The sequence below is a fragment of the Salvelinus fontinalis genome, chromosome 1, assembly GCF_029448725.1.
Source record: "Salvelinus fontinalis isolate EN_2023a chromosome 1, ASM2944872v1, whole genome shotgun sequence".
Taxonomy (NCBI): domain Eukaryota; kingdom Metazoa; phylum Chordata; class Actinopteri; order Salmoniformes; family Salmonidae; genus Salvelinus; species Salvelinus fontinalis.
This window is the reverse complement of record NC_074665.1, coordinates 89,332,154-89,344,192: the sequence shown is the minus strand read 5'-3', so window position 1 is coordinate 89,344,192 and position 12,039 is coordinate 89,332,154. Positions and strand designations below refer to the sequence as shown.

General features: G+C 40.9%; 1 protein-coding gene and 1 pseudogene across 1 annotated transcript; one reads left to right on the top strand and one right to left on the bottom strand.

Annotated features, from left to right (window-relative positions):
- Positions 1 to 713: 713 nt before the first annotated feature.
- LOC129861246 (ATP-binding cassette sub-family B member 10, mitochondrial-like) lies at positions 714 to 4,284 on the bottom strand. Its single transcript, XM_055932533.1, has 5 exons — positions 4,122 to 4,284; positions 3,738 to 3,853; positions 2,483 to 2,617; positions 2,109 to 2,302; positions 714 to 1,823 (listed from the first exon to the last, which is right to left on the bottom strand). The coding sequence occupies exons 1-5, from the start codon at positions 4,282 to 4,284 to the stop codon at positions 1,526 to 1,528; spliced, it is 906 nt and encodes a 301-aa protein (XP_055788508.1). The 3' UTR covers positions 714 to 1,525.
- Positions 4,283 to 12,039, top strand: part of LOC129861179 (unhealthy ribosome biogenesis protein 2 homolog) — a 61,773-nt pseudogene continuing 54,016 nt past the window's right edge.

The window sequence follows — 12,039 nt, the reverse complement described above, 5'->3', positions numbered from 1 at the left end:
ATTAACATTCAATAATCTGGCAACAACTCTGTTGGACATTCCAGCAGTCAGCAGGCTAATTGCACGCTCCTGCATCACTTGAGACATCTGTAGCATTGTGTTGTGTGACAAAACTGCATATGGCCTTTTATTGTCCCCAGCACAAGGTGCACCTGTGTAATGATCACACTGTTTAATCAGCTTCTTGATATGCCACACCTGTCAGGTGGATGGATTATCTTGCAAAGGAGAAATGCTCACCAATTAGGATGTAAACAAATTTGTGCACAAAATTTGAGAAAAATGCAATTTTTGTTTATATGGAACATTTCTGGGAATTTTTATTTGAGCTCATGAAGTATGGGACCAACACTTTATATATTGCATTTATATTTTCGTTCAGTGTAGTTCAGGTAAAATTAGAACTTTTTTAACACAGTTTACACACACGAATTGGAGAAAAAAAATCAATAGGGTAATAGCACCCTCTTTTGGTATGAGGAAATATTTTCAGAGAATATTTGATGACTGAGTATGATATAAACCTGTTATGTAATGTCAGTACTGCATCTGCTGTATTAGTATGGCTATTAGTGGGGGTTAATTTGAAAAAGTATTCACAGAATATCAATTAGATTTTATTTTTCACAGATGCCTAATAATTTAGAACACAAAATCATCAAAATATCATATTTGATAACATTATTACAACATACTGATTTTACCCAACAGCCTTCTGTAGAGAACATTTATATAGGACTTATGCCCCAAAACATCTGAATACAATAGTGATATAGGGATAGGGTCATCTGTAGATATGAGTAAAAGTGATGTAGGGACAGGCAACTCCAGTCCTCAGGGGGCCGGAGTGGTGTCACACTTTCCCCCCACCCGTAGCAAAACACAGCTGATTAAATGAATTACATTCTAAACTGAATATCATGATTAGTTGATTATTGGAGTCAGGTGTGTTAGCTAGGGCAATACATAGATTTGAATTCAATTTTACCTACTGAATGTTAGATTGTTCAGACATGTTCACCAAACTGGTAGCAAAGACACAAAAGCACCTTTGAATAGCAGAATATTTTCATGGATATGCACATCATTTTCATAACTGATCAGTGGCGGTTCATTCATTGCTTTATCACCTGGAATATAATTTTTTATTTGATTATCATCTACATTTATGACAATGTAGCTTGTATTTCAGTTCTCTGTGTGTTTGCCGTGTCTTGGAAATAGGCCCGCCTAATTGACAATATTTACGTGACATACTTCAGAGTTTTAATGTCCTTCTTATTTTCAGGAAACACTAACCTCTTGAGGATGCTCAATGAGTTGGGTGTCCTCAAGAAGAGAAGCCAACCCCATTGACCATCTCAAAATGAATCCCAGCAGTTATATGAGATATCTGCAGTACTCAATTTTAACATGTCCAAAATCATCCATGTTCCATTTGATATGCACGTGCAGCTTCATCTGATTCACACACTGACGTACTGAGGAGTGCGGCAGAGCACATCACCACACAGCTACTGTAAAGCTACTGTAAAGGCACTTTCTCTACATTTAAAGAGCTCCCCTGTCCTCTTTTCAACGCTTGCTTTTGCCCCTCTTGGAAGAAGGCTTGTTTCTCCATCAGCTTCCTGAAGAGGCCTTGGCGGTTGCCCAGGAGCTGTGCGTGCTGACCACACTCCACCGCACACCGCTGGCCCAGCACCACCACGGCGTCAGCGTTCTGGATGGTGGTGAGGCGGTGGGCGATGATCAGCACCGTGCGCCCATCCATGAGCCGCTCCAGAGCCTCCTGGACCAGGAACTCATTCTCTGCATCAAGGGCACTGGAGAATAGGGGAGGAAACATTTATTTTTATTTTTTTTATTAAGTAAAAATTAATTGATTAGTATTGGATCAGAGGTCCATTGAGTTCTCTTTCAAATACTTGTTTCGGTCTCTCACTATTGGGACGGGAGAGACCTCACTCGTTATCAGATAACCGGGGTTAACGCAAGTAACCTCAAGTTATAGCTCACATGATATTGTTGGGTTGTTTGACCTTTGACATAACCCAGCTTATTGACCTTGCTTAACTGTCCAAAATGAAGAGGAAGAGGCTAAAATAAACCATCTCTTTAGGTCAAATTGGGCAACATTGAATGGCTGAATGCTCACCACTCCAAAGAACCCGGCCAGCAAAACAGCCTCCTGTTTGGCCAGGTGGAGAATGTAGTTGGCCTTCTCTGTATACCTAGCCACTTCTGTCAGCTCCTTACCAAACGCACAAACTGTCCTCATGTTGCTGATACGCTCTTCTGCCAACTACAAGAGGACAGAACAACAGAGTATCAGTCTGATCAATTGGTTTCAATTCAATATTTTGGGGTTAAAAGACCTGGATGTTGATTAGGTTGTATTTGTGCTCTGCTTGGAAAGTAATCTCGGGGAAACAATACCTCAATAATGACTGTAATGATGAGCCGTTAGTGGGCCTTGTCTTACCTGTGTGGCCTCGGCCAGAGAGTCCTGTGTGCGTTTGGATCTGGAGTGCAGGTATCTCCCGTATATGACAGCCAGGCCAGCCATAGGAGGCACGATCAGCAGCACAAAAGCTGCTAAACTGGGTGACACGTAAAACTGTTGGCAGAGAGGGAAGGAGAGGCCAGGAAACGTGAGGAGGCAATTCAGCTCAAGTCTTTTAAGCTTGCCCTTTACCTTTTGAACCAGTAAAGCCAATAATGAATAGAGGATGTGTGAACATATTTATCAAGGTATTCAACTTGACTATATTTAGTATAATAATGTGTAATGGATATTTTGCTTTACGTCATTTGTTTCAGAAACGAGGTCCTAGGAATACAGTAAACAAGGAAGAAACTCAAGTAACTTGCTAAATTCTAATTTCCTTGTTGTGACAGAAAATACTTTGATCAAAACAGACAGTCAACAATCTACGTAGAGTAACCAGAACAATGGAGCAGTTTAAGTCGGGTGTACATGACACGATTTTGGCCATAATTTAGCGGTCCCAGACAAGTTTTTGAGATCGAAGACAAAATCCCCATGTCGTTGAGTAGGCACGCGGCCGTCACCTACAAACAAGCGTTTAATGTTTGCAGGTCAAAGACGCAATCTGAGGGCTACCGATCTCGTCGTTAATTAGTCACAGACGTCCCAATATTTTCAAACATATTTGATTTTATCGGCACAAAATCTGCAATGCTCTTGTAGTGTGAGATGTACAACAACACGTTTTTTACGTTTTGAGAACGGTGATCAGCAATAGCAAATGAGAGCTCACTAGAGAAGCCGGTGAGATGACGTTTTGCATCACACAGAATGTGTACTCTCGAGCAGGAGCAATGGCTACTACTAGTATGCGTTTGTACTTGCCTTTAACCAAAGCGAAAGTGTCAAATCGTTAAAGTTCACAAGGAATGTTATTCAATTCAACTCTGTATGTCTGTATGGCAAGAGTGAATGTCTGACTGGACGTTTACAAGGCTGCTTTGAGCCATAGCTCATCACTATTTTAGTGTGCGCGCCACAATGTTGACAAGACAAACCACTACTTCATGTGAGAGGCTCAGCGATGTTAGGATTTTGAAAGTTGTGTAGTGTCCACCCGAGGAAAGCCGTACCCGAAGGGATGAAAAAAATCACATCTTCCTCATGACAATAAACCAGTTAACTTACATTCTGATGTGACTCACAATCTTAGAACTGACCCCAGTACAGAGAAAATAAACCAGTTTACCTGTTTCTCACCATCATGCTGATCCCAGCTGCTGCCTGCGCGATAGCGCTGATCCCGCCGGAGAGGTTGTCTGTGAAGGAGTGCCCGATGACAGCCGTGTCCGCAGACAGGCGGTTAATGAGCTCCCCGGTACGGATCTTATCAAAGAACCCCACCTCCTGCCTCAGAATCGAGGAGAATAGGGATACGCTTTGATTTCATACAATCTGTTGCCCTGCAAGAGTCATAACATAATTGTGTAATACATTTCCTCTGTATGGCATCAAAGTGTAAACAGTCATGAAAATGTTCAGAGATATTAAGTTAAGTTCCCTCATACAGTCACCTGTGTAATGGCTATGGAAACCTACTCTGCATGCACTGGAAGCAAATTGTGACACACACCTGAGATTTGCATGGGGTAGACACGGGCTGCATTGGCAGCGCCCCCACCGAGAAACACCCCTAAGAGCGTGATACACAGAGAGCAGAGGGAGGCACTGAAGTCCTCCGAGGAGCTTGAGTAGATGGTGTCAATGACTTGGCCCAGAAAGAAGGGCGCCGACATGGTGACAGCACCGGAAACCACCAGGAAACTCACAGCCGCTGTGGAGGTTAGCGTAGATAAAATATAAGAATCAAAACTGAAAGTTACTGCATTATTGTTAAAAAAATGTAAACTTTCATGACAACAAATAGGGCCTAAGTAAGGAATAAAGGTTTTAATGAAGTCAGCCCTACACAGGCACAAGTTAGTGATAACAGTGTTATTTCAGTGTCAAGTTTGTCATTTTAGAAGTTGTCCCTGTGGTACAGTGAACCAGTGACATGTCCTACCCGACAGACGCAAGCGCTCTGGGTGGGCAAGTTGTAATATACTTTTGACATCCTCAGTGGGTATCCGAGTTGGAGTTTGTTTTGTTTCTGTTGATTGCAGATCTTTGCTGTCAACTTCTTGTTGTGTTGCTTGTTCGGAGTCTGTGGAGGAGCTGTAGTTGTCTAAGTTTACCGTGGTTGTCCATGAGCTCCTCAACTGTCCAAGTGGAACACAATGCACGAGAGAGGTGCATCTCCGCCGGGGTAAAAGCGAAGCGCGTGCCAAAGGTTCGAAACCTTTTCCCACTTACCTCTCGCCCACGGGACGTCTGGCATTCTAACCAAACTAGTCTATGTGTACGGGATTGAACCTTGCGTTTCAAAAGATTTACGCCTGGACATCTTGACAACAGCAACAGTTCCATTCTGCAATACAGTTAGCGAGCGACTAAGAGACAGAAAAGCAAGAACAATTACAACTCAAGTGCGATAGCGTTACGGAGACCTCTTTCTGAAGATATTTCTGTGTTTTCAAACGCAAATGAACCATGTGTAAATGTGTTTCCAATGAAACAAAATAACTTAATTGATTGAAGTCAAAATAGTGGTTATGAAATGGTGTGTATTTTATTTTCATTATCTAAAACATTTTGGTGAATGGACGAAGGTCGTTCAGAACTAAAACTCTGCTAATGCGATTTCCTCTTCCGAGGGGTATTCCAGAAAAATGGTTGAACAAATTCAGTATTTGGGTGATTCTGTATCTTCGGGCACTTTGTCCCGGTAAGCTTTCAGAAATTAAAATGTATTGAAACACCATTTTACCAGTATTATAATCATCTTTGATTTGTCTAGAAATAATATCCGATAATGGGCTGCGATCGTATTATTCAGGAATTTATATATTTTCGTCATTCTTCTCAGACAGCCATAGACAAATGTAATTTCCATCACATAATTAAACATCCATTTTAGTTGAAAATGAAATATCATACAATTATTTTATACCACATTTCTTATACATTTGTACATTAACTTGCACTGAATATTATTTTAAGTGCTTTTTAAGGTTTTCCTAAAATTAATAATTCAACATAATGCCTGAATGTATAAACTTGCCTTTGTGACAGCTGAAAATATTTATTAATCATTAAAAAATATATATATTTCCACCCAACCTTTTAGTGAGATTATGATAACAACTATATGATTCCCCTATCTAAAACAAATCAATCAATGTAAATTATACATAGTATACTAATCTTCCTAAAAAATATGGGTGTGGTGGAAATGACAAGGTGTGGTGGAAAAGACATCTATGTAAAAATAACTTATGAAAACAATATTTTATTGCAAACATTTTGAACAACAACCATTGTAAAACATGTAATTCATTTAAGAGAAAGTAAGATTCCAAAAGTGGGCAGAGCTCAAGGACGTAGGCCAGTGTTTTTGAAAGATGAGCCCAGATTGCAGAGGGGTCATCCACATAGAAGAGCTCAGTGAGAAAAGTGAAATGGTAGCATTTGTGGTATACCCAACACAGGTGTGGAGGGTCACCTGCATGTGAGAATCACCAAAGTGATCACCTCAGTGGCACAACTTTGGTTTGAAAAGTGGGGGGGAAATTATTATTATAAATAGTTTTATCCAGTCAGATAAAACATTCCAAACAGCCTATCCGACCGCTCGGAGGTGTCTGCATGGTGGTCCTAAAGCACACCTCATTTTGTATCACATTCAAATGATAAAACTGAAGGGGCCAAAAATGCAATTTCAGAATGTGAGGGGGACACGTCCCCCCGTCCCCATTCCCAGTGAAAGTTGCGCCCCTGAGTTCTCTGCACCCCTGAGTTCTCTGCAAAGTCATTATGCACAATGATCTCCTCTTTCTGCAGATTCTCTTAATTCTCTCAGTTTGGAGTATTGGTGTGGAATGTTGTGCATATGTTTCCCCAACTTCTATTTCAATCCTTTGGACAAGTCCTCCAGTAGAATATGGAGTGTGCCACACACCTTTTCTTATTCTGTCAAATGTACAGTGAACTTCTCCATGTTTCCCTTCTTTGTTTTTCCTTCTCTCTCTCTTCAGCTTTGTTTTTCCACTCAAACCACCATGTCTGCTCACCAGCATCAAAGTCAGATGTTTTAAGCTCTTTGGCTTGGCAAAGGGAGCACTCTCTCTACATACACTCTTTCTTCAGGTTCTCACAGCACAAAGACTCGATAAGGTTCTCATTGTTGCTGCAGCTGATCACTTTGTGATACTGTAGTTTGTCCGCCATGAACTGGACATTGGCGTGGGTTTTGCATGTGGCATGTGTCCCTATCCTGGACTGTTGACTTGACAACCCAAAAATACGTCTTTTAAAGAATTCATGGTAGGACATTTTAATATCTGAATTTTCCCTCTTAAAATCCTGATAAAGGTTCTGAATTGTGCCATTCACTTCTGCTTTTTTTCTTGTTCCTCGTTAGTGTGTCCTTTTTCCCTGTTATTGTTCTACGGTTGACACACTAACGAGGAACAGCATTGAGGGCAAATGAAAACAGGCCAACCAGTGTTCAATACTCCAGGTAAAAGCAGTGTAACATAATTAGCACAGCCACAGAGGAGAAAATCACTAGATTTCATGATTTCATAGAATCTAGTGATTTTCTCTTCTGTGGCTGTGCTAATTATGTTACACTGCTTTTACCTGGAGTATTGAAGACTGGTTGGCCTGTTTTCATTTGCCCTCAATGCTTTTGCTGAAAATCCAAATTCTCTGTTTGAGGCTTTGACCAGGCCATACTTTCTCAGGATGTTGCCCCTGAGCATTTTTGAAGCCGCTTGTTTGTCCTTGGCACTGCACATTTTTTGATACTTTTGCTTTAGCTCTGCAATGATGGCATTTTGAAACAATAAAATCCTTCTCAAGTTCTTCAGAGTTCCCTTCATTTTCTGTTTTATCTTTGTCTTTGGGGAATCTTGTCTCTCCATTTTCTTCATCAGTCGATCATGCTTTTTTTTGTATTTCTCAGTTTTCCATTAAGCTTTATCAAGTTTGGCATTTGTCATGCAAAGATCTCTATGTTTTTGAGCGACCACTTCCAACCTTTTTCCTTCCAGCAAGTATTTGACTTGTCATTCCTGTTGCAGATGATGAGGAAGGGGTATCAGGGCGTGCATCAGGGCAGGTAAGTTATGGGCAGGTATGATGGCCTCGTGTTCTGACTGCAAGTCATCTGGTGACTGAGGTGTTGTGTTGCCTGATAGGTAGGTCTCCATTGCAACTGTTCTCTTTAAAGTCTGTCTTCTATTCCGTTGGTTACATTTCCATTGCCTTCTCTTGCTTCTTTGTACTCGCTTTGTAAGCTCGAAGATAGATATCACTTCTCCCTTCTTTTTTTTCTTCCAGTATCGCTTCCTGTCTTTTTGCAGATGTTCCTGGTATCGTATAGGATCATTTTTTATTTTGTTTCTATGTCTGTGACCTCTGTGCTGTTTTATGTGGCATCTTCTAAAAACAAAGAAAAATACTCAAGTTTTCCAATTGTGCACACCTTGGAGCATTTTCTATATTAAAGTAATTTAAAACCTGATTAAATAAGCCTAAAGTAAATAAAAGTAAAAAGTATTAACATAATGGATTTTTGTAATTTCCACTATGTTCTGTCATTTCCATCAGAGTTAAGTTTGTGATGGAAATGACTGTGATAGAAATGACGCTTCTGCTGTTTTTGGAGAAAAATTACAGACTGCTTAGCATGCTTTGGGCAACTACGGGAACTTCTATGTCCTCAGGGTCAATTTTGTGGATATTATTTAAAAAATACATGTTTTTATTCTTCATATGTTAAGTTCACACTACAATCACCCCATATTTTTTTCAACACCTCTCTATCAAGTATTTTATCTACTTTTCAGATGCATTTTATACATCTATTTCACTGTTTTGCCCTTGTCCTTGACCCAGACTTTTGAGCTACTATGCTTTTCTATGAGAAAACATGAATAATTACACATGATGTAATGTTATCTTCTAGAGAAAGAGTCAATAAAATAAAATCTATATCAATATGTATTGTGAGTATGCCCTTTATATTCTTATTTCCACAAAATATACCTGTCCTTTGGTAGTGGTGTCATTTTCACCACTGAGGGCAAATTCCTCATTAATAAAGTTTTGTCAAGAGAATATCTTTAATGTTGGTTTGTGGACCATCATTTTATCATAGAAGATGAAGAACAACACCATGTTCTAACTGTCACGATTGTCTAAGGTAGAAACAGTAGACCAAGGTGCAGCGTGGTGAGCATACATACTTCTTTATTATAAGATGTCGCCAACAATAAACATCAAAACGAAACCGTGCCGCCAACGTAGTGCTCACATCCAACTATACATGGACAACTACCCACAAATACAGATGGGAAAAAGGATACACCCGGCCAAACACCAAGAAATACAAATCATAGAAAAAGGAACATAGAATGCCCACCCAAATCACACCCTGACCAAACCAAAATAGAGACATAAAAAGCTCTCTATGGTCAGGGCGTGACAGTAACAAACACATAATTGTGCATTTGATTAAAATGAGCACCGTTGGAATTGTTCAGACATTGCCTCATCTGCACCATGTTTTCTTGATCAAATAGGTTCCTGTGATTCTCGTTTGTTCTTACTAGAGTCTCCTTCACTTTTGTTACAACCTCATGACACACTAAATATGAATGACATTCACATGTATTTATTCACTTCTTTGACCTGACAGGTCATTTTGACAGATGTCAGCATTGCAGCAACAATCTTATACCTTAGTTATAGTTATATAGTAGCTCATCAGGTAGTGGCCTATGTTTTCTCTCAGGCTGATACAGAGAGACTCATCCATGCTTTTATTACAAGCAGGCTTGACTACTGCAATGCTCTCCTGTCTGTTCTACCTAAAAAAAGCCATTGGTCAACTGCAAAATATACAGAATGCTGCAGCAAGGGTACTGACCAAGACCAGACAGAGAGCATGCATTACACCGGTTTTCCAGCTCTGCCTGTGAGATTTAGAATTCATTTTAAGATTCTTCTATTGGTTTTTAAATCAATCCACGATTGTGCACCTCAGTACATGTCAGACATGCTTGTAAGTTATGTACCCAGCAGGTCCCTCAGGTCCTCAGGCACTGGACTTTTAACTATCCCAAAGTCTAGAACCATTACAAAAAAAGATTGCAGTATTTGCATGAGGTAGACACTGCTTCCAAAATAACACCGTTTTATTTGCTGCAGTAAGTTTGCAATGTAAGAGTGCAGTAAAACTGCTGTTCAACTGCAGTACACTACATTTATTATTAAAACACACCTTAAAACACACCTTTTTAGCTTTGCTTTTCCTTAAGGGGCTTTTGAGTCATTACATTCATGTTATTCTTTAGTTTTTATCTTCATGTTTGTTGTGTAGTAAATGTTTCAGTTTTTATTTTCATTGTCATTATTCGTTTTTCCCTGTGAAGCTCATTGTGTTGCATTCCATGTCCGAAATTTGCTGTAGAAATAAGGCTTGATTTGATTTGATTTGGTATTGGGTACGTTATATATTAAAAAAAGTCTGATTACAAGTTTATTTGACCAGTACACTCCAGGCATGGTACATTTATATTTCACAATCATGAGGATACTTCCTATTTCAAGTCCATTCACCAGCTCCATTATTCCAAGTTGTCATAATTTAACTTTAAGGAAACGACTCCCTCTGCTGGCCAAATAAGATAACATTCCTTTAGTCTCAGAACCGTATTGACTCAGGTCAATCTCTCCCTTTTCCAGGCCTTGTTTCATGTACAGTATGGCTTCCATTTACTCTGGTATTCACATTAAGCTGAAAAACCCCAAGACACCCCGGGTAGAAAAACTGCACCATACCCATTTTACACTGATGATACAAGTGTTTTATTAAATGTCATGATTTCTAACATTTTTTTCTCTCCAGGTTATAATTGAAAGGATTCAGGAGTTGCCTCAGAGACCTCCTCAGCAGCTGTCTCCACTGTGCTGAGATTCTGTAAGGGCATCCTGTCCTCCCCAGTCCTCTCTGTCACATTCACCACTAAGTACAGGCTACTGGTGGAGCTGCTGGCCAAGCTGTGTGCCCTGGCCTAATCCAAGCTCAGTCAGCAGCAAATCACAGACCCCCTGACACCCCAGGTGTTTGAGGTCCTTCTTCTTACCCTGAGCAGGTAACTCACGGTCCAGAGGTAGCAGGCCAATGTCAACCGTGTGTTTGTCCAAGTCACAACACACATGCTCCCGCACCTCCTCCTGCTCAGGGACCTACTGACCATCACGGCCTGGATGGCCGAGGATGACCCACGTGTTGGCCAGCACCTGAGTAGGGACATCCGTGGTAAGGTGGATACCATCCGGCAGTCTGCTCTCTTCCTGCCAGACCACCTCCAGGCGTATAAGGAGGAGCCAGGGATGAAGAAGGGGCTGGCAGGGAAGGGCCTACTCTCCCCAATCCACTCCATAATTACAAAGCTCTGTGACACCACTCTCCATTATGCGGTCAGGTCGAGTTCCCTCCCGCAGCTCTTCAGGTTCTCACTGGACGCCTACTGTAAAGGAGAGGATAATAAAGAACACAGTTAATCACCGCCGTGGATTTCATAAACGTGGTGACTCTCAAAGACACGTTTGATGGTGAAAACTGCAGCTTAGCTCTGCTGGCTTTGGAGAACCTCTTGAATTTATGCTTGATGGGAGACATTTACAATGTGTCGGCTGACAGGATAAAACACAAGAAGGTTCAGTTGATTTTCTATAGGAAGGTGGTTAGGGTGTTGTTTGACAATTCCCATCCCATTATATCAGCATGGTACCGCTGTCTAAAAGCCCTGCTCAGTCTCAACCACCTGATCATAGAGCCGGACGTGGACGAGCTGATGTCGGCCGGATGGATCAACTCCGACTGCACAGAGTCACGGGTTAGGAAGGCACACGAGGCCCTCATCTCCTCTGTTCTCCTGACCTATGCCAAGCTGAGGAGCTCCTGGCTGTCATCTGCCGCCCAGCAGTGGATGAGTTCCGACAGCCTGTTCTTCCAGAGGCAGTGCAAAGGACGCTCAGCAGTGGATGAGCGCCGACAGCCTGTTCTTCATAGGACGCTCAGCAATGTATTATTTTATTTTTTTTCACATTTATTTTTACCAGGTAGGCTAGTTGAGAACAAGTTCTCATTTACAACTGCGACCTGGCCAAGATAAAGCAAAGCAGTGCGACACAAACAACAACACAGAGTTACACATGGAATAAACAAACATACAGTCAATGACACAATAGAGGAAAAAGTCTATGTACAGTGTGTGCAAATTATGTAAGATAAGGGAGGTAAGGCAATAAATAGGCCATTGTGGCGAAATAATTACAATTTAGCAATTAAACACTGGAGTGATAGATGTGCAGAAGATGAATGTGCATGTAGAGATACTGGGGTGCAAAGGAACAACAACAAAAAATAACAGTAT

Coding starts and splice junctions, on each gene's coding strand:
- LOC129861246 (XM_055932533.1), bottom strand. CDS start 4,284: ATGTCGGCGCCCTTCTTTCTGGGCCAAGTCATTGACACCATCTACTCA. Junction 3,854..4,121: donor CTACCCCATGCAAATCTCAG/GTGTGTGTCACA, acceptor GGGGAGCTCATT/AACCGCCTGTCTGCGGACAC. Junction 1,824..2,108: donor CAATTTGACCTAAAGAGATG/GTTTATTTTAGC, acceptor CCTATTCTCCAG/TGCCCTTGATGCAGAGAATG.